Raw genomic sequence first — 20,517 nt, 5'->3', positions numbered from 1 at the left:
GTTTTGTTAAAGACACCCTTATCGAAAACATGGAGTCATTTTTAAAAGTAAATGCTGCCACCATGTGGCCACACACACACCCACCCACACCCACCCACACACACACACACACACACACACACACACACACACACACACACACACACACACACACACACACACACACACACACACACACACACACACACACACACACCAAGAGTATATACATATACTATGGTGCATCAGATTTCCCAACCATGGAAAATCAATCTTCTGTAGTCATACATTCATTTTGCCACCCAGAAGACATATTCTCTAAATATCTTCCATTAATTGAGCTATGCTAACATCCCTTTGAAAATTGTGTTTATATTTCAATACAAAAATAGATTTTTTTTTGGTAGTAACTCCAAAAATCAGGCAAAAGCCCTATTAATACTATTAAAGTTGAATATAAACTTGGGGTTTCTGCATATTTGGAGCCTATATGCAAGTCTCTCGGTGGAACGCTTCCTCAGATATTAATTTTAGTCATTGCCTAAACTGAGAAATGTGTTTATCTGATTCTTCTTGAGTGCTTGTCCAGTTGTTTCCAGAAAAATAAAATATACCTGTGTTATGACGTGATTATAGAATAGTTAACATTTAGAGATGTTAACTGATGCACCCTAACATACACATTTGGTTTTTATAGATATTTCCCTTGAATAAAGCCCGCTCAGCCCCTCTTTGATTTCTGAGATGGCAACACACAGTGAAGCCAAACACCTACTTTCACCAACAGACAAAGAGAAGCAAAGAGCAGCTTCCTTCCCACATCTAGATTTCTGGAATGTCTTATGAATTGAGTTGTGAGATGAGTTTTCTTTGAGGGGTCCCAGACGCGCCGCTCCAGATCCAGCAGAGGGCGTCGGGCGTCAGGTTTTGTTTTCCGTGCAGCTCTGAGGAGAGGGAGTAACCCCAGGAGCTCTGGGGTTATTTTCCCTCTTCCTTTCAGACTGTGAGGAAGATGGAGCGAGGGATCTAAAGAGGGCAGCTGGAGCCTGCAGAGTTCCAGCGACGTTCCAAAAGGCCGAGCCCCACGCACCCACCGGCCCCCTTCAGGTCTCCAGGCCCGGCAGGGCCCCTCTCCACCCCTGACCATGAAGCTGTGGGCACTTCTTGTGCTGGCATTGATCTGTTTAGAGCTCCACGGCGGTGAGTAAAGCCTGGTTCCACATCTGTCTGGGACATTTAGGAGGTGAGGGGGGGTGGAGAGAGAAAACTACTGGTAATGTCATCATTTCAACCTGGGCTGTAACCTGGAAGGAGAGGGAGGCTTAGATAACATGGGATTGTGTAAATATTATCTGGGGGGGGGGGGGGGGGCAGTCTCTGTAGGAGGTGCATCCCATAAGTGGATCTCATTCAACGCTGCAAAGACAAACAATGTCTTCATGTCCTTCGTGGGACACACGGCGAGACCGATCGGTTGTATTTGCCTTATGGAAGTGTGAATGTGTGCAGAAGGAGGGGGGAGGGGGGTAGGGGGGGAGTTGTGTAAGTTTTTCCAAAGTGTTTCTGCAGACTGAACTCAAAGCAGCTGGATCTGAGGCATGCGGCAGGCGGTTCTGATTATCCGGCCCTTTAACTGCTGACCTCGCCGCTTTCTGTTCTCATCAACACAGCAGCGGAGAGTAAAACAAGAGGGTCTGAATCCTCGTTTTTAGTGGACTGTGTGTGTATTTGTTCCCACTGAGAAGAAAAAAATCCTGAATATTCTGTGCCCTTGTGAGAGGATCAGTTCAAACCAAAGCAACGACAGCAACAACAGAAGGTTTTTTATTGTTTTTTAACGTTGGCATGTCCTCCTCTGTGTCTCTGTGTGCAGGCGTCTGCCAACAGGCCAAGCGAAGGAAAAATGCCGGCGAGAACCGAATCTGGCCCGGCGGCAAACGGGGGAAGGCGCGTCCGCCGAAGGTCAAAGACGGAGGGGTCAAAGGTCAGTCGCTGCTGACTCAGGTGCTGGATAAAGGCCGCTTCCTGCGCCTGGGCCCGAGCCTCTCCCTGACCCCCGGAAACGACGTGGAGCTGCGCTGCAAGGGGAGCAACATCGGCTGGTCCTACCCCGCCTACCTGGACACCTTCAACGACTCGCGCCTCAGGTGCCGCCGCCACCGCCGCCGCCACCGCCGCCGCCACCGCCGCCGCCCCGCTTCTCCCCGCGTGACCTCCGAGGACTGACGGCCTTTGATCGCTCTGATTTCTCCCCCGGCAGCATCCGGCAGAGCGACAAGTACAGCCAGCTGGTGTTGACGTCGCCCTCTGCGGCCGACACGGGGCCCTACAGCTGCTGGGTGATCGTGTGCGACGGGGGAGAGTGCGAGAAAGACCACGACCGCTCGTACGTCTCCTACGTCTACTTCACAGGTGAGTCTTCCAGGAGACACGTTGGACCGCCAGCTGCCACTCTGGCGCTCGTCCAGATGAGAGAGAGGACATAAGTGGGAGTTCATTAACTTTGCTTTAGTTTCACAGTTTGTAGTTAAAACGAAAGTTGTTTTTTTTTAGTTCTAAATATTTTTTCCTGCTTTACGATATTTTTTTTTTGGTTCAGTCAGAAAAGCATGAAATGAGTTTTGTAGCTTGTGTGGAGTGACGCGTGTCGTTTTCCGAACCAGACAAAGACAGCCTCTTCGTCCCGTCTGCGATCCACTTTGAGATCGTGTACCTGCGCCCGGACCGGCCCGCCGTGGTCCCCTGCAGGGTCACCGACCCTCAGGCCAAAGTGTCGCTGCACAGAGAAGTCCCTCCAGAGGAGATCCCCGCCAACGGGACTCTGGTGACCTTTGACCCCACCAAGGGCTTCATCCTGCAAAATCCCCAGCCGGAGCACCAGGGAGTCCTGTACTGCAAGGCGGTGACCAGGGGCACGCCTCAGATCTCCACCAAGTACCAGCTGCTCTACGTGGAGGGTGAGGACCCTGCAGGCACACTGCGAGCGTCACTGTCGGGACAAAGTGCAGGGATGTCCTGCAGGACTTTTTTTTTTTTTTAACATGAAACCAGCTTGTGGAATTAAATTTAACTCCATTAAATCTATGTTGCACCAATTATGCTTGTTAGGAAAATTCCTGCTGCAGATCCAAACTCAGAGGTGATGCACAAGTTGCAGGGAAGGAGATCTGAAGCTGGTTTACCCAAGAGTTGCTTTTTTTGTTTTTTTTTAATCAATTTCTCAACCATACAGGATTCATCTGAAGCTGCAAAACATGTTGGAAAATGTAGAGAAACCGAGTTTATGAACTTTTGTAAGTTTTGCAAAGTGCAAGTGCCTTTTTGGACGTATCGGGTTTCTTACACAAGCACTTACTAATACAAAAGTTAGGTACTTTTGCTTTATTTCAAAGAAATCTAAAAGATCCTAAGCTGGAACTGCTGACATTTGACGTCTTTGACTGTTTATCCATGTTAATGGTTTTTGCTGGTTTTAGAGGTGAAGATTATCACTGAACCATAGGAGCCCCCCAAGAACTCTAAACCTAAAGCAGCTGCACTGAGAAATGGTTTCGGCTGACTTCAGCCATGAGCCGTGAGAATAAACTTTGATTGAACAGTAAGGTTGGAAGCCCGATGTTCAAAATGTTAACTTCCCAAGCTGTTTCCACGAGAGCGAATTGTCCTCGCTCTACTGGCCAGTTTTTTGGGGGGTTTTTTTCCAACTGGAGGAGGAGATGTTGATGCACCAAATGGAAACAGTGGGAGGTTGAAAGCAGCTAATGGCAGCGGAGGCGGCTCAACGGATCAGATGCCTGTTTCTCTCCCATAGTTCCCAGCGGCCCGCCGTTCGTGAGCCTGGTGGCCTCCTCTGCTTCGGCCCGCGGAGGCGACAGCGTCAACGTGACCTGCACCGTGCTGGGAGAGCCCGAGGCGGACGTGAGCTTCAGCTGGTCTTATCCCGGGCAGGTGGGAGCAGCACTTCTTTTATGTTTATCATTGACAAAAATGTTTTGGGACTCTGGAATATACGTCTTGAACTGTGATGGATGGACTCCACATGTGATTGGAAAGAAAGAAAAAAAGCATTAGATGGTGTAAATAAGGGGCAAGCGAAAGAGCACTGCTATTTGGCAATCTTAAAGCACAAATACAACATAATGTAGGTAAGAGGTTGTTTTTATCATAGATCATATTGTGATCATCTTATATTATGCAGCCCTAATATAGATGATTCCATTAAAAAAAAGTGTTTGGATTAAAAATAATACAAACAGTTCATGTACTTTTTTGTGATTTCACATGCAACCCAAATTTCCAAAAGGTTGGCACAATGCAAATAAGAATGTGTTGAAATGTCCTAAACCAATGTTATTCACTCTTTTATTGACATTGTACACATTGTCCCAACTTTTCTGGAATCAGGCCATGGTTAATTTTATGTTTTTCAATATTTAAAACGAGTGTGTTCATTCAATGTGTGGGTTCATTCATTTATGCTTCATATTTTTCTCGATTTTATTTACTTTGGATTACTTTTTAATTCAATTATTGTATTAATTTTTTTTTCTAATTGTAATCATATGAGTTTAAGTGACCTAATAAAATTAAGCCAGTTCCGATCAGGGTAAATATGTGAGACTGACCTTTACATACTATGTTGGACTCAAACCCATGTCATCATATCACAGTAACACCAATGAATCCTGCTGACTGAAATTCTTTACATATACTCTACTGCATTACATTTTATTGCCTAAAAACAAAAACAAACTAAATAGGTGGAAATACTTTCCAACAATATATTATGTTCAGCCAGCAATATCTTTATAAAAAAAATGCATGAGCACAATAAATTGGTTCAATCCACAGGGAGTTTGTCTTTTACTTGAAACACAAGACTTGCCGGCGGTTGAAGTGAAGTGTTTTGTTTGCCGTGCAGGGCCAGCGACCCGTCCAGGTGGAGACCTCCTGGAGGCTGGTGAACAGAGCCATGGGCTACGTGACACGGCTCTCGCAGAGCGTCCTCACCGTGGACGACCTCGAGACCATCGACTTCGGAGACTACGTGTGCAGGGCCAAGAACCCGCAGGGCGAGACCGTCATGAGCACCGGCATCGTCTCCGAATAGCTCGCGACGAGATGTACGCGTACGGAGATGAAACTGCATTAAAGCTTTGCTTTGTGGAAAGAGTGCGTGTGCGACTTTTAACAACGGCGGAGAGCAAAAACAAGAGGGAGGGAGGCTGCGTTTCTTAAAATAAAAACGAAACAGAGATTTCCAAATGTGATTTAGAGCAAAAGGGGAGCACACATGACAGTCCTTCTGGCGTTTTATGAGATGTGAGGAGTCATTTTGCAGCGGGAAGAAAAAATCCAAACATACTTGTTGAAGCCCCAGCAGCAGCTCACAGGAAAACAAAAGGAAAAAATTAGATTCACAACATGCAAAGTCTGGATTTGATATAGTGTGTAAAAGTCTGCAGAAAAAACAGCGTTCAGAATCAGACTTATGACTCTGGATGACTAAGGAAATTAAGAATTAAAATGTAGATTCTGATCTAAACTAATCAGACTTTATTAATCCTCTCATTCCATCTCTAGGATGAGGAGGTGCAGCCACATCACGATGCCCCATCTGTCCCCGTTGTACATATTTTCTTCTCAAGACTTTATTATTAGAGTGCAAAACCTAATTCCTCCACTGAAACATCTTTTCATTTCTGTTCAGCAACTCCAGCCTCGATAGAAACAAAGAACAAGGAGATTTATGCTCATTATTGCTGGTGAATCTCAGTTCAGCTCATTTTCCACTCTGAAAAGCAGAAATGATTTATTCTATTAAAATAGTATATTTCAGTATATTTTTATATTTTAACACCGATTCACCTCAATAGCTGAAGTTAGTTGGAAGTCAAATGGGGATACTTTAGTAACTTTAAGCACTCCTGTGCGTTCAGTGATCGTCCTCAACACTTGTTGTAATGTCGACTTTGCTTTAGTAATTGTGTTTGGTTGCCATTTGAAATATACTTTTATGATTCAGGAATTTAATGGTGGTTAAAACATTATTTGAGGTGGATTGATGAAAGGAGAAACCTGCTAAAAAGAGGGCCTCACATTCAGGCTGAAACAAGCGCCTGGACGACAACTTGAGCTTTTATACAAGACTTTATTAATTGCATATCTAAAAGAGGCTCAACACATTTAATAGAATTTCCACAGAAAATAAATGTACAATATGTAGAATCTCTGAGACGTCCAAGCGAGGCGTCCTGGGAACTTTAAAGCTGCAGTAGGAGGCGTCGGTGAAGGAACGAGACGAACACGTGCATCAACACTCTGATTGGTCCCTTGGTCGAACAAACAAACGAACATTAAAACGAGAACGTCTGAGGCCACAGGTGATCCTAAACTATCCAACCAGGCATAACGTGGGGTGGGGGGTGAAACCCAAAACGAAAACCTTCATTCAGGAGAGAGAAACGGTCCTGAGATCCCCTTTTCAGTCATCGGGGGGGGGGGGGGGGGGGAGTTGAACAAATTAAAAGGCAAGATGCAAGTTGGCCGGGCTAAGAAGTGCTTGTGTGCAAATGTGTTTCCCAGTCAGTAGTTTCCCTGTACAGAAAGTAGAAGAGTCCATCTGACCCCCGGCGGAGCCACAGCAAAACAAATATGGCTCTTGATCGCAGGGGGGGGAACAACTCCCGAGACCGTCTGCTTCCTGGAAGCAGAGACTCCGTCGTTATCTGGGCGAGACGGGGGGGCTGGAGAGGAGGCCGGAGCTGCGGGGCGACTGGAAGCTGAAGGAGTGCGAGGGGGAGGAGGCCGAGGTGGGCGACGCCTTGCGGGAGCTGCTCAGGTCGTTGTTGAGCTTCCACAGCAGCTCCTCGTTCTCCATGGACAGACGCTTGTTGACCTTGGACTCCTTGTGGAGGGACTCCTGCAGCACGGCCTGCTCAGTGGACAGCTGCCTGTGGAGCGGGAGCAAACACCGGATCAGTCCATGCAACTCTGAACAGCGAGAGGAACGTGGCTCAGCAGCTGACGAGCAAAAACAATCCAAAGCGTGTTCCACGGTGGACTCCTACCTGGAGAGGGCAGCGTGTCTCTCCATGCGAGCCTTTAGGTCTTCATTCTCCTGCTGGACCTTCGTCAGAATCTCATCCAGCTTCAGATTTTTCTCCGTCTGGAAAGCGAAACGGAGGAATCCACTGGTTCGCGTTAGTCGCGTTATCAGCAGCAGTACCCAGTTCCCCGAGTGTCTCTCTTCTCACCAGCTTGTTGATCTCCATCAGCTTCTTCTCCTGCTGGTGCAGCTGCGTCGTCTTCATATCCAGCACCACTTTCAGACTCTCCAGCTCCTGCTCCAGATACAGAGTGTGAGAGTCCTTCTGTGGGATCAAATGAGAGACGATAAGTTCAGGGTCTCTTAGGATCCGTGATTACGAGAGACAAAACAACCACCACTTGCTAATTATTCACCACTTTAGCCTCACAAAGACAAGGTAAAAGGATTATTCAACACAAGAGCAAGGGGCAGATGCAGCCTCTCAATCTAAAGAAGACCCTCTCTACCATGTCCTGCAGACACTTTTCTTCCTGGAATCACAGCCACGATCATGTTTTCTCCACCTTTTTCCTGCTCTGCGGCAGACTCACTGGAAGTCACGGGATATTTAATGATCACACACAAAGAGTACCTGACTCTTCTGGGCCAGCTCCTTTCTCCTGTTCTCCTCTGCAGTCAGCTTCTGGAGCAGGGCGTTGTTCTCCTCCGTCAGCTGTTGAATCCGTACCTGTGGACGACGGACGCAGCACAGTCAGTCCCCAGGGCGACGTGAACCACACACCGACTCAAGCTGGGACTTTGTCCAGGAACTTACAGACAGAGAAGCTGCAGCCTCCTTTAGATTTTCCTCCAAAGACTGCAGCTCCTGATGGTGAACTTGTCTGAGCTCTGAAACGTCAACAAGTTTCACAGCATTAAGGATGAGAACCAAGTGCACAGTGACTGTGAAGGCGAACAGCGTTTGTAGGACACGATTTAATAAGTTCAGCTTTTAACACAGGCTTTGGGAAAACTTCCAAGAGGGAAAGCACTTTTCAAATGAATTGATAGAGATCAGCTGAAAAGTAGAGTTAACTCACCGTCCAATGAGATTTCATATTGCTGCTTAACAGACTGCAGCTGTTCTCCGTGGCTGCTCTCGATCTGCAGCTTCATGGCTTCGTGTTTGGCTTCCAGCTCTCCCATCTTAAACACAACACAGGATGTTGGTCATTTCCTACCAATGATTAATGGCGGTGGGGCAAGAGTGATGAATGCGAGATGTTTATCAACATTCGAAAATGGTCTTTCATCAAGAATTTCAGAGTCCAAGCTCTGCTGATTTTGAGCATTCACACAAACATCATCCTTCACTTGAAGGCCGCGACACGCTGGGTGATTTTAAGCCGTAAATTCGGGGTGATGGTGACCGCTGCTGCGACTGACGCCACTTGACTAACCAGGAGCGCGACACTGTCACTAAACCCAAGAAGATTTTTTGCGGCTGACGACGGCAAAATGCATCAAATGTGGGCATGTAAACAAAGACTTTTGGGGGATTTCTGTCTAAACACACAAATACCACAAGGGCGAGGCGCCATTCACGTTTGGCTGGTTTCTTTTTCATGAATGGATGGCGCTTTATTCTCGCACAATCACACCGACTCATGTCGCGTGTTTTCAAACTGCACACGGACTTCATGTCGTGTCCCAAGTTCATGTTGTAAGTGAGGCTAGCAGTGAACTTAGAAATCAGTTTGTCGTCGGCATAAAGGGGCACGACGTTCAATTTTGTACATTGGGTGTCAGTGTTGAGTCACTTCAGCACCAGTGTGTCTGTCGCCTGGCCTTTTAAGAGTTCTGAGTGAGACATTTGCGTCAATGATTCCCACTGCTGCCGCTTCTTTGAGCAAAACCATTTTGCATCATTCAGCTGAATCCGTTTGTAGCTGTATCAAGTTGAATCCAACAAACATATTTCCATACTGTACCTGTGAATGAAAAACGAGTACACATTGTGAGTCAGTCGTCAGTTGTGGTGCAGAGACCGACCTGCTGCTCCATGACCGTGCTGCACTTGTCGGCCTCCTCCTGGTAAGCCACATGCATTTTGTTCCACTCGGCCTGGTAGAAGGCCTGCAGCCTCTGCTCCAGCTCAGCCAGGTCCTTCTGGTGCTGATCCTGCACTCTGTGCAGCGCATCCTCCAGAGTGACACGCAAACCCTCCCTTTCCTTCTCCAAACGCTCCGATGAGTTGACGGAGGAAACTGCCCATGAAAACACAATGCGATATTTTCCGTGAGCGAAACGGTGACCATGTGTGCCATGTTCTGTGTCGCTGTATAGAATCATTAAATGAGGTCAGAGGGAAAAAAAATGTATTAGTGAGTGCTTGCGTAAGAAACCCGATACGTCCAAAAAGGCACTTGCACTTTTGCAAATGATGTAAATGTGACGGCAAAGCTTTCCAAAAAGGACTGGAAAATCTGAGTTTGAAGGGGAGGCGCCTCCTGCACTCCACTGCCTGTGCCAGCTACACGACAGTTATTAATAGACGGGAAAAGATACACGAAGAACCAAGTGGAAAATAAAAAAAAACTTTTACTAGATTTCAAAATACCCAACACGAGTAACCAAATGTCTTAGATATTAAAGCTGGTCATTTGTCATCTTTATGTTTGTGCAACTGGTGGCTTTTGTTTTAGCCTCACTCTTACAAATTCATTCCATTGTCAAGTGTTTTGATCTGGTATGGAGTGGACGACAGTGGCCAAGCGCATAACCCGTCTCCGGTTCGAGTGGCTTTGCGCAAACACTGCTGATATCCATCGGCTGGCAACAGATCTCCACTCAACGGGGACGCAACAGTGAGTGTTTGGGGAAGAAAAACAGCTGTGCGGAACAAGGCCTGGTGCCATGTTGAACGTTTGAATCCACGGCGCCTTGTCTATTCTTAAACTAAAACTATGTACAACATCAGCAGCAAGTATAAAATAATACTAAATCCAGTCAAGGCTCTCGTATGGGGTTATAGAACTCCGTGCACTTTGGGCTTCAGGGTAGACTGGAGGTATAGGGAGTGCAAATCAAATGTCCTAAAATCATCTGAAACCAAGTAAAAGGCAGCTGCACTGCACCTTATCCAGAGTGGAATAACGGACGCAGATCCAGGAGGATCCATGCGCCAAGCTAGCAGCAGGACCATCTATCATGTACGGCTCAACTAACGGAGCCCAGCATTCCACGAGCATGTGGCTTACGGGTCCAAATCCTCCACGTGAAACATCCATAGGTTCATACAGTTTGGATCAGGAAGACGAGCCGCTTAATCTACATTTATGATACGGTTAAGAAGCAGCAGATTCAGAGAAAGCCTGGTTCATTTTGTCCTCTTTGTTTTTCAAACGTGTGAGGAATGATAATGGGTGTGGTCACATCTGGCTGTGGATGAAGACAGACTGATTTCTGTGTGAGGGCTGCGCTCACCGAGGAAGCTGCTGGGACAGTGCGAGGAGGAAACGCACCCAAAAAAAAAGAAAAGAAAAGAAGGGGGAAACACGTAATGGTAATGCCTCTAGACATTCTGTAACTACACTAAAGGCCTATTTGAGGTCAACGTAGGCTTCACAGCTTCTGCGATGTCAAGAATGTGTTAAAGTGCACATATAACGGCGCTCGGCGTATAAGAGCGGTCATGTGGCAGTCCCGAGGCGGCGGGGAGACGAGGGTGGAGCTACAACACTACTTGCAAGTACAACACATGAAAGCCGATGTGTGGGCGTGTGTTTTCGGTGTGCATGCGCCTGTTCCGAGGAGGGCTATTCAGAGGGACGGCACTTAAACCAGACATAACATGGGTCATTGTCCCTTCTGCCTCCACGGGGCCTCAGGTGGTACGACATTCCTGCAGTGTGGCCCCTCCTGTGAGAGGTCAGAAGTCAGACGGTCGCTCCCTGGGGGGACGCACCGCCGCGGCTCCACTCGCCACTGGCACACACACACATTTTGTGAACGGGGTATCCGATTTCCAGCAGACAAGAGGCATTATTAAGGAAGTGACGGGAGGGGATATGTATGTGGTGGGCAGGGGGAAGCAGCAGCCCACCTGCATATTTCATTCATTAAACAGCTCCTGTAACTAAACAGAAACCACTGCAAGACACATTGTTGATCCTCATCAGAATTGACTGAAATATAAACAAAGATAAACTTTTTTTTCAAGATTAGGGGAAATCTAAAATAGAAACTAATCAAGGAATTAATGAAAAAATAAAACCAAAACACACAGCCCAAACTATGGTAGTGAAACCCCACTGTAGCAGGAATGTGCCGTCCAAGCAGCCACTTTAAACGCCGTTAGCGTGACACCAGTAATTTTACTTACCCAGCTCCCCTTGAAGACTGACCAGCTCCTGGGAGAGCTCCCTGCACTGCTTTGTGGCTTCATCACGCTGCAGAGAAACAGAAGCACACAAGATCGTTGTTGACACAGCAACAAGCTTCAAATATCAGTGAAGAGTTACAAAGCAATAACATGGAATGACTAGAGTTTGAGCAGCCGCATCAAACCATGAACAAGAAGACAGCAGCTAAAAGAGGAGGCGTAAATCAAAACCGTGACATTCAACTGTCACTTTCAGTTCTTCATACACATTGTGCAACTTCCAACTCTTACTTCTTGCTTTCTGAGTCAGTTTTGCAGTGGAGGAGCTGCAGTGCCCTCTCCATTTCAAACAGACGCATAGACGCAAAAACGCAAAAACTCTTCACCTCCCGCATCAACAACCTGACACTCGCGACAGTCCATCACACAGCCTGCATAGCTCCATTACTTGACTGAGAGGAAACCCCCCCCCCCCCAAGCAAAGGAAAAAGGAAAAAAAACAGGCAAGGAGACAAGCCAAACACCACCTCGCTGATCGGTTTACATTAGCAAATAGGTTTCCACCCTGCCCTGCTCTCCCCCAGATCTGCATCTGTCACTACAGAGTAGAATAGTGTAGAAGCCAGTTACCCTCCTCGCAGCACACGGAGCTCTGAGGCATGCTTTGCTGCCAGAGCAGCCCATGGTCTACAGCCTCAGCCTGAGGCTTGGGCGCCGAAGTCCCCCCCCTCCCTGCGCTGGCTATGGAGAGCCAGTGCTCCAGGACAAACAGTGGTCCAGGTGGACGCACCGCCTCCACACACCGCCTCCCAGACTGCTGCGGCCGCATCCGAGGCAGGACTGAAACAGCCGCTTCAGTGGCTCCGGTAAGAAGCCGCAGAGAGCGTTACCGTAATCCACCTAAAAACAAAGCCTGAAAAACAAAAGGGGGGCGGGACGCAGCGTGTGCGAGAGCGGCTCCCTCACCACGGAGGCGAGGTCACTTTAAGACGGCACTACGGACCGGCAGAGGAGAGCAAACACATAAATTGCATGGCGCTGGCCGACAGGCTGATGGAGCAGGACTTGTGCTGTGCAGTGACCTACCCAAGGGATGTGTGGAGAGGCTTCATTACCACCATCCCCCCACCGCTTGTCCAAACCTGCATTAAATCATCCCCTCACCCCTGTGCGTCATTATCTGCTGCAGGGCTACAGCCCGCATCGGAACAGTCTGCCCAGTGGATGATTTAATGCTGACAGAGCAGATTTCCAGCTCCTGGAGTGAGTAACTACGAATTGTAAATTTACACACACAAAAGGAACCTGTTGACACATTTCCAGCGACGGTGGGTAATGATCTGTACTGAAAGCATTATGCATCCCTAAAAGACCGTAGTAACCTGACTCCTAAAATTTGTGTTGCCAGTTTTAGACAACTTCACTGCACAGATTGTAAGTCACTATATATATATATATATATATATATATAATGTAGCTGATCTGTCACAGATGGATGTTTAGAGCAAGTTTTATCAGATGTAGTCAGAGCTCCCGCTAACTGGGGTTAAACTTTTTTTTTTCTTTTAAAGCAAGGTTACATTTTACCTTAACTTCAGTCCGAGTTAATAAATTAGTTTTATCTCATACAAAGTGAAACATCTTCCTACTTGCACCAGGGTAATGAAACTAAACTGTCAAATACACCCTCTTGCCTGAAGCACAAAGTGTAAATGTCCCCGGAGTGCCGCCAGATGATACCATGTCAGGTGTAGAATAACATGTGATGTTGAACTGAGATCGATGACTTATCGCCGTAGATCAAGTTACAATTTCCTTGAATTATTAGAAATGCCAAACAGCACGCCGAGCAAAGCGGGCTTGTGAACATTGTTTTTGAAAGCGCTTGCTTACAAATCCAACATATTTCACTGGAGTCACACCAACTGTGCTTTCAGCACTCCATTCCAAACACATGATAAGAAACAGTAACGTGGCACCTGCTTCGTGTTTGGCTGCTCTTCACAACCATATCAAGTCAGCAGCTCGGGTACTCTCCCTGATGGTCGGAGCCAGCCTCCTGTTTTTAGTAAGATGACTGGACACCAAATTCCACTCTGCACTTTAAGTACAAACACCTCTCTACGCAACGTGGGGAATTTTGTGTGTCGACGTGGATTCAACTCTACACTGTAGGTAAAAATGCTCATATAGACCAACAATAGAGGAAGAAAAGAGTAGAGTTGAGTCAGTGGGAGTTAAAGGTTTTTTTTTTATTCTTCCTGTCAATGAGGAACACAGCCTGTTTCTAATGTTTGTTGACGGTTCAGTTTCACAACACTGCGGAGGACTATGACTCAAACATCAGTGACTTAGGATCACACAGTGGAGCTTAGCTACGAGCCGTCACGTTACACGAGTCCTCATTTCAACATGTTTGCCTCAGAATTTGTTTTTGCATGACTGACCACTGCAAGGTCCAGCAGGAGTGTCCAACATATGGCCTGTGGGCCACAAACGGCACACAGATTGCCCACGCTTATTTAAAACTGTTAAAACCGTGCCATCTTTGTAATTCACACACTAAGGTAACTGATATTACCAAATTGGGGTATATTGGGCCTATTGTTAGACGGCTTCTGCTTCAGCACCCTCCAACCCTGAATTGGATAAAGTGGAATAACCCAAATCCAGAACAAACGACGAAAATGTAGGTTTCATGCAGCTCAACAATGGCATCTTTACTCGTGGTGTCAGGACTTCTGGGATCCATTGTTCTTATCTCAATATTTCCCACCGTACTCACTCCAAAAATAAATCACTACAGGCCTTCTAAGGCCTCAGAGTTTCACGGAAACAAAAATGCTGAGGAAAGCTGCTGCAACACATCTGTCTGCTGTCAAAATCTGGAGGAATGTAGAAATGGAGGGAGTTGGTAAAGAATAAATAAATTTAAGGATAAAAAAACCACATGGATAACTTTCAGTATTATGACAGAGAGAAACCATTGTATCCCCCCCCCCCCCAGTGCTGCACATTCATTCATCAACACTTTACACCAAACAACAACAAACCTCTTAGAGTCAAATTCAAATATGCATTATATCATTTCTAATTCTCTGATTCAAGAAACGCATGGTCGCTCATCTAGGAAATGCTACAACATTGTATGGAGCTGGGAGCAGATTCAACAGGAATCAAATCGTGCCTGCAGCACGGGGATGCTAAATGCATAACGATTTATGGGTTCATGTGGGTTTAATGGATGTGGTCTCAACTTCCAGGGCTGAGGTATCCGAGGCCTGCCAACAGCGTCACAGAGGTCCGGTGGGTCCGTTTATTCCTGCTCTACTGAACCAGGAAACATCGGACCGCAGCTGGTGATTTCACCATCAATTTCTTTGTAGTTCTACGTTACATTATGGTGACGCAAGAGTCACGGCACCACATCACTTTGTTTTAACAGTTAATTGAGGGAGAGTGACGGCTCGAGTGGAGGACCGCTTTCAGGATAAGTGTTTAAAAAGCACCGATGGGGGGGGGGGGGGGGGGGAATAATCCCGGAGGCTATAGTTCCCTGAAGTGAACCAAAAAGCAGCAACATGTATAAACAAATGATTTTGTTTACTAGATTGACATTTTGTTGGAGTTGACAAACTCAATTTGTTTTCACAAAAAACATGTTTGATTTTTTTATGGGCTGCAGCGCACATGCTCAACCAAAACCCTCGCCTGTAATCAACTCAAAATATTCTCTTTGATCCAGAGCTGCTACAGTTGTTCAGTGGACAACAACAAGCCGGGCTGTATTGTGTTGGACGACCTCCAACTATATCTGCGTGTGGAGCTTCTCACACTAACGCCGTGCTGCTGCTGGAAATAGAAACGCCATTTGGTTTCTCTTGTATCAACACACAAGATCTGGTTTGGCAACAACTTGGATCCCAGACAAACCGATTCATTGTCATTGGAGGAAAAACACAAACATGGTATTGCAAATTGTGCTACAACTTGAACAAGTCTCATATTCTCCACAAAATCTGTTTCTTATATTAGAGAATATATTTTATTATTTGAAAAATGAGGACTTTACCAACTGGAGTCGGTGAAAAAAAAATTAAGAATGCTGAACACTATTTGCGATTTAAGAGGTGATGAGACTCATGGCTAACCGCCTGTGATTATCGCATACATAATTAGCATTTTGTCAATGCATTGTTTTCCTATGGACACCTTCATGATGCAGTGTGACCAAAGGATATAACAAAGGAAGGTGATCTCAGAATTCAACAACTCACAGGAAACATCAGAACAAGAATTTCAAGAGAAACTAAACATCTTCACGTCAGTAAATTCAAAGTAAACAAGCGTAATGCTCCCGACAGTATAGAAAACTTTCTTACCTCAGCCAAGCTTTGCTGCAGGACGATGGCGAGTGCCTCGAAGCGGCAGTTGCTTGCGGCCAGGTGACCTGTGAGCTGCTGGATGATGTGATCTTTCCTCTCATCCTCTGCAACACTGGCTGGTGGTACCGCACCCGGAGGCCTGTGACTCTGGCTCGGCTTGGACGCTGGTGGCGGAGGGGGCTGCTGGCGGGAGCTGGTCCTGGATTTGCTCTTGTCCACTGCCAGAGAACACGCAGTGACAACGCTGATCATCAACATGCTGCCGTCCATAATACCCACCGGCGGCACTACAACAGTACCACACAACCTACACGCTGCCGTCAGAGGTGCATGTCTGCTAATCCTCGGGGTTTCTGTCGTCTAAAACTATTCAGTCCAATCAGCCGGTGTGACGACTCCCAGAAGGTCTGGTGTGACGGCAACAGCAGGCAAAATATGGATCCACTGAATGCAATTAGTTCTCCATATCCTAATTCAATGTAGTACACTGCAGGCACCGGTCACCAAGGAGAGCTTATTTTAGCAAGGCCGTGCTACTGTAGGTTTGATTTACATCAGCTTTATAAATACATCACTGATATGCAATCGCGACCATCAGTCCAGCTAATAGAGAACACATTGTTTACTTTGCTATAACACTGGAAAAGTGACAATCTGATGAGAGCGGGGGAGCATAACACACACGATTAATACTGAACTCATGTTCAACTGTTATTCTCAATGTGAATTTCCTCTGAAGTGACAGTGCGGTGAGTGTTATGCAACCGTATGAGACATGTCAGGAATACCAACTGTAATGAGTGGACTACACTGTGCCACCAGCAGCCTATTGGGATCTGCGCCGACTGTTTTTACCAGCAGCTGTTGGACACAATTCAGTCTAATAAGCAAAGAGAAATTATTTTAATACCACAAATGAATGTAAATCCAGTGACAAATTATAATAGAGTCTGATACATTTGCAAACAAATACACACTGCCCCGGGTTGGAGGAGTGTTTATTTTCATGTCCTTTATGAGATACAAAACGTGGACCTGGGTCAAGCTATTTTTAGACGCGCTAAGCAGGGTATCAACTGAAATCATAACGATCCAGAAGAACTGCTTCTATTTAACCTCGCACGTATACAGACCATACATCAAGATCCCCAATGAGCTGTGGACTGGTAACGCTTTGCATTGACTGCATTACTAAATGCATTTTAAAGTGAATATTGAATCCATGCCAACTTGTGAGTCTTAATTTAGATGCACACAGTTTATTTTAGTGGCCACATTTTAATATAATTTGTCTCTTTGATTATGAGGATTAGTTTTTATGACACCCACAATGAACTAAGTCCACTAAAATCCACACTGGGTTTAAATGAACATCAATTTAAACGATTTGGGATTCCGTTGCGTCTCAATGGAGTTACACAAAATAACTAGCCCTCAATTAGCTTAACCACTTCCACAGCAGAAACAAAGCCAAACATACACATTATGTATGACTAACCAACTGAATAATTGTAAAATGCACTCATGGCTCTGACTGACAAAGTCATCCCATGCTATGTAGCCGGATGTACAGCCAACCTTAAAGCTTACTTTCTCCCCTCCAACCGGGTGGATGTTCCCACCAGCACAACACGAAGCGCATGCAAACATTCAAAAATGTACACCGAGTACAATACCAAAACAAACAAATTAAAGTCACAACTCCTTTTAAGGCCATTTTTAAAGCTTTGCATGCAATAGTTTATTGCCATTAATGGGTCTGCACTCGGCTGATGCAGGATTTAATTTGCAGTGTTGTTGATGTGTCATTTCTGATGCCGTAAACTGTTAACGCATCTTAGGTGAGAAATTGTCTCCTGAAAAACAAAGACTGCCTCAGAATACCAAAACTATGTAAAGATAAAAGCTGGTAATGTTTCAGCTGAAAATATAAAATACATTTATTAAATACATTTTCAATTTTTTTTCCCTCCCATAGCTGATAGAACCTAAGGCCTAAATGCTATTTTCTTTTTGAAAAAGAGGTACATTCTTATATTAACTTGTTTTTATCTTTCTGCCATGCAAGACAATCATGAAAAAAAACAAAGCAAAAAACTTTCTGACACGGATCCAGATAAATGTGCTCTGCCCTCAGTCATTTTGACGATGGTGCGGTTCATCAAGTCCACAAGACTTTCTTGAAGGTGTGGTGCCCTCTGCTGGTATGATGATGGTCATACTTTCACGTAGTGTTCCAATCCAGCAATGAAAATTAAAACCCTGCTCTGTGACGGGTTCAATGACCCGATCCGACGCGTGTGTCCAAAAGAAATGTTACAAAAAACAATAAAAGGCTTGTGTTATACGTCTGTGATCAAAGTATCTATAAACTTGGGTTTCTTTCGTTATTCAAAATGACAGATTGTCACCATAACCACGCCAGAGGAAAACATGGATGTCCGAGACCAGAGGTGGCCATTATGAAACATCTCTGCTGATGAAATATTAATGCTCTTACCTATTTAAATCATTTATAGCTATCTGCAGGGGAAACCTGGTTCAAAACATCTAAACTATTGCTGGCGGTTCAGTTCAATAAGAAGAAAATAAATAAGCAATTAACACACTTAACCAAAATATGTGTTAGTATTATACCAAGTGGAGTCGTCCCGTTTTTAACCACGACTCCAGTTTCCTACACGAGAAAAGTGCACTTTCTATAAGACATTGGGCTTTACATAAGCCCATCATCGTCTCCTCCTTTGACTGCAGTTCCATGGCAACAGAGAAAGTGCAGCTATTTCCATCAAAGTGTCTGAATACAGAAGCGACGGCATGTTGCAGTTTTCATTTTCAGACTCCTCTCTCAAGCGTCAAAGAACCATACTGTATCACACCGACTCGAGCACTCAAAAAAATCAAATACTGGGTGATTTAGTGGTTTCACAGCATTGTGCTCTGTTCCTGTGAGGAGATGTCGCATCGCAGCACAAACCATGATGAGCACCAAGGTTCTTCACAATCACTCACTTGTTATATTCTTGGATGACAGTTTACAATGTAGAATGACAGGCAACACTGCTTCCAATAGAAAATGAGGTTTAATGTCAATTAATGCTATGAATCTAAATATATTTTTAATATTTATTTTGAGAAAATAGGTTAAATTAAGCTTTTTTTTTATTTTGTCTGAATAAGAAACAAATTACATTTATTAGTGATTTAGAGAAGAGAAAGCAATGTTACCATATTTGGTCAAAGATTGAGGAATGCTTCAAGTATTGTGGAAACTCCAGGAAGCCTCTGTGTTCTGAACAAACTGCACACCAATCACAACAAGGTTCTCAAGGATCGACCAAGAGACCACCAACCAAAATAACCTCGGTATATTTGAGTGAAACTGAAGTACTGGATGTCCCAGTGAGCAAGATGAAGTGCGTTTTGACACAAAGTCATAAAAAGCCGGAGCCAAAAATGACGCATCCATCTTTACACGTCGGCGGAACATAAAAAATACGTAAATATAAAATTCTTGCCGTTGACAGAAATCGTCTCTGAATTTAAACAGCATGTTTTGAAGTACGACTGCCAGGAGTCGCCACATTTTAGTGACCAAGGTAGGTAAGGTGAAAGCTGAACCCTGCTGCTATGTGGACTAGTAAACAGCCACACTAAAAATAGACCTCAGAGCCAACAGCACAGATTGGCATCAAAGTCAAACACCTTCAAAGTTGGCTTGAATTATAATCACTGAAACGGCACGATAAAAAAAAAAAACCCAAAAAACATTGAACGGCAAAATAAGTGACAAACCTGCATGGAACACCACTGTGTTCTTCCTGCATCCTGACAGCAGCTGGATGTTTCGGAGTAAACCTTTGGCCGTCAGACGCACGTGGATGTTCGAGAGCGAGAGCTTCGGAGACCACAACATCTCTGAAACGGTGCGGTCGTACAGCTGGCCTTCAGCCAATGAATTCAAAGTCTTTCAAAAGAAGTGTCCAAATACAACTCAGCACAGCGACTATAAACCACAAGCTGTGGTGCGCTTCACTTCCATCATACTTCAGACAACAGGAGCGATGAGGAAGACAGGCCGAGTAAGGATGAATCAAATCAGAAGCGGCGGCGAGAGTTGCCCCACTGAGAGGAGCCTCGGAAAAAGTGAGGGCGCCCAGTCCGGCATGGCAGGTCTCCCAACTCAGAAATCCAATTCCTGGCTTTGAACACAACATACAGAGCGGTTCAAAGGCTGTGTGGCACAGTCTGATGGATGCAATAAGGGCAGGGGAGGGAGAAAAAAAAAATCCCTTAATCCTCTTGGTAAAGCCAGTCTTCAGCTATTCACTAAACACGGGGAATCTCTGAAAGCAGGGCAGAGCAGCATCCACAGGCTGGATGATGGCGGTGTTGTTGCAAAGCCAGGATGCTCGGGAGAGAGAGGAGGGAGGGGGGGTGGGGACGAGTGGGAGAGAAGGGTGGGCGGAGCAAATGGCACAAGTGCGGCCAATGGGGATTTCAATCTGGCCCGTGCCTCTCTTTCTCCGTGTCGCCGGCAGTGAGACGACGCGGCATGACAGACGGCTCATGGCAAGGTTTTTGTCTGATAAATACAAATGTGGTGGTTGGGCAACGCTGGATGTGACTCCGTGGCCTTGACTGCAAAACATGATAAATCCACAGTGCCTACTATTTGCTGACAAATCAAGTGAAGGATGTATTTGATCTAGTTTGTGTTGAAATGTAAGCTGTACTGG

General features: G+C 45.6%; 2 protein-coding genes across 2 annotated transcripts; one reads left to right on the top strand and one right to left on the bottom strand.

Moving 5' to 3' along the window:
* Positions 1-956: 956 nt before the first annotated feature.
* pdgfrl (platelet-derived growth factor receptor-like) lies at positions 957-5,151 on the top strand. Its single transcript, XM_080502690.1, has 6 exons — positions 957-1,179; positions 1,853-2,126; positions 2,240-2,391; positions 2,643-2,936; positions 3,791-3,927; positions 4,901-5,151. The coding sequence occupies exons 1-6, from the start codon at positions 1,125-1,127 to the stop codon at positions 5,087-5,089; spliced, it is 1,101 nt and encodes a 366-aa protein (XP_080358816.1). The 5' UTR covers positions 957-1,124; the 3' UTR covers positions 5,090-5,151.
* Positions 5,152-6,110: 959 nt separating this feature from the next.
* On the bottom strand, positions 6,111-20,037 carry LOC308134923 (microtubule-associated tumor suppressor 1 homolog A-like). The gene is made up of 10 exons (XM_080502771.1): positions 19,574-20,037; positions 15,776-15,996; positions 11,394-11,460; positions 9,062-9,276; positions 8,110-8,215; positions 7,845-7,918; positions 7,662-7,757; positions 7,236-7,352; positions 7,050-7,147; positions 6,111-6,932 (listed from the first exon to the last, which is right to left on the bottom strand). The coding sequence occupies exons 1-10, from the start codon at positions 19,692-19,694 to the stop codon at positions 6,704-6,706; spliced, it is 1,344 nt and encodes a 447-aa protein (XP_080358897.1). The 5' UTR covers positions 19,695-20,037; the 3' UTR covers positions 6,111-6,703.
* Positions 20,038-20,517: the final 480 nt, after the last annotated feature.

This window comes from Blennius ocellaris (genome assembly GCF_963422515.1).
Source record: "Blennius ocellaris genome assembly, chromosome: 9".
NCBI classification, from domain to species: Eukaryota; Metazoa; Chordata; class Actinopteri; order Blenniiformes; family Blenniidae; genus Blennius; species Blennius ocellaris.
The sequence above is the reverse complement of the archived record's forward strand: the minus strand, read 5'-3'. Positions and strand labels throughout refer to the sequence as shown.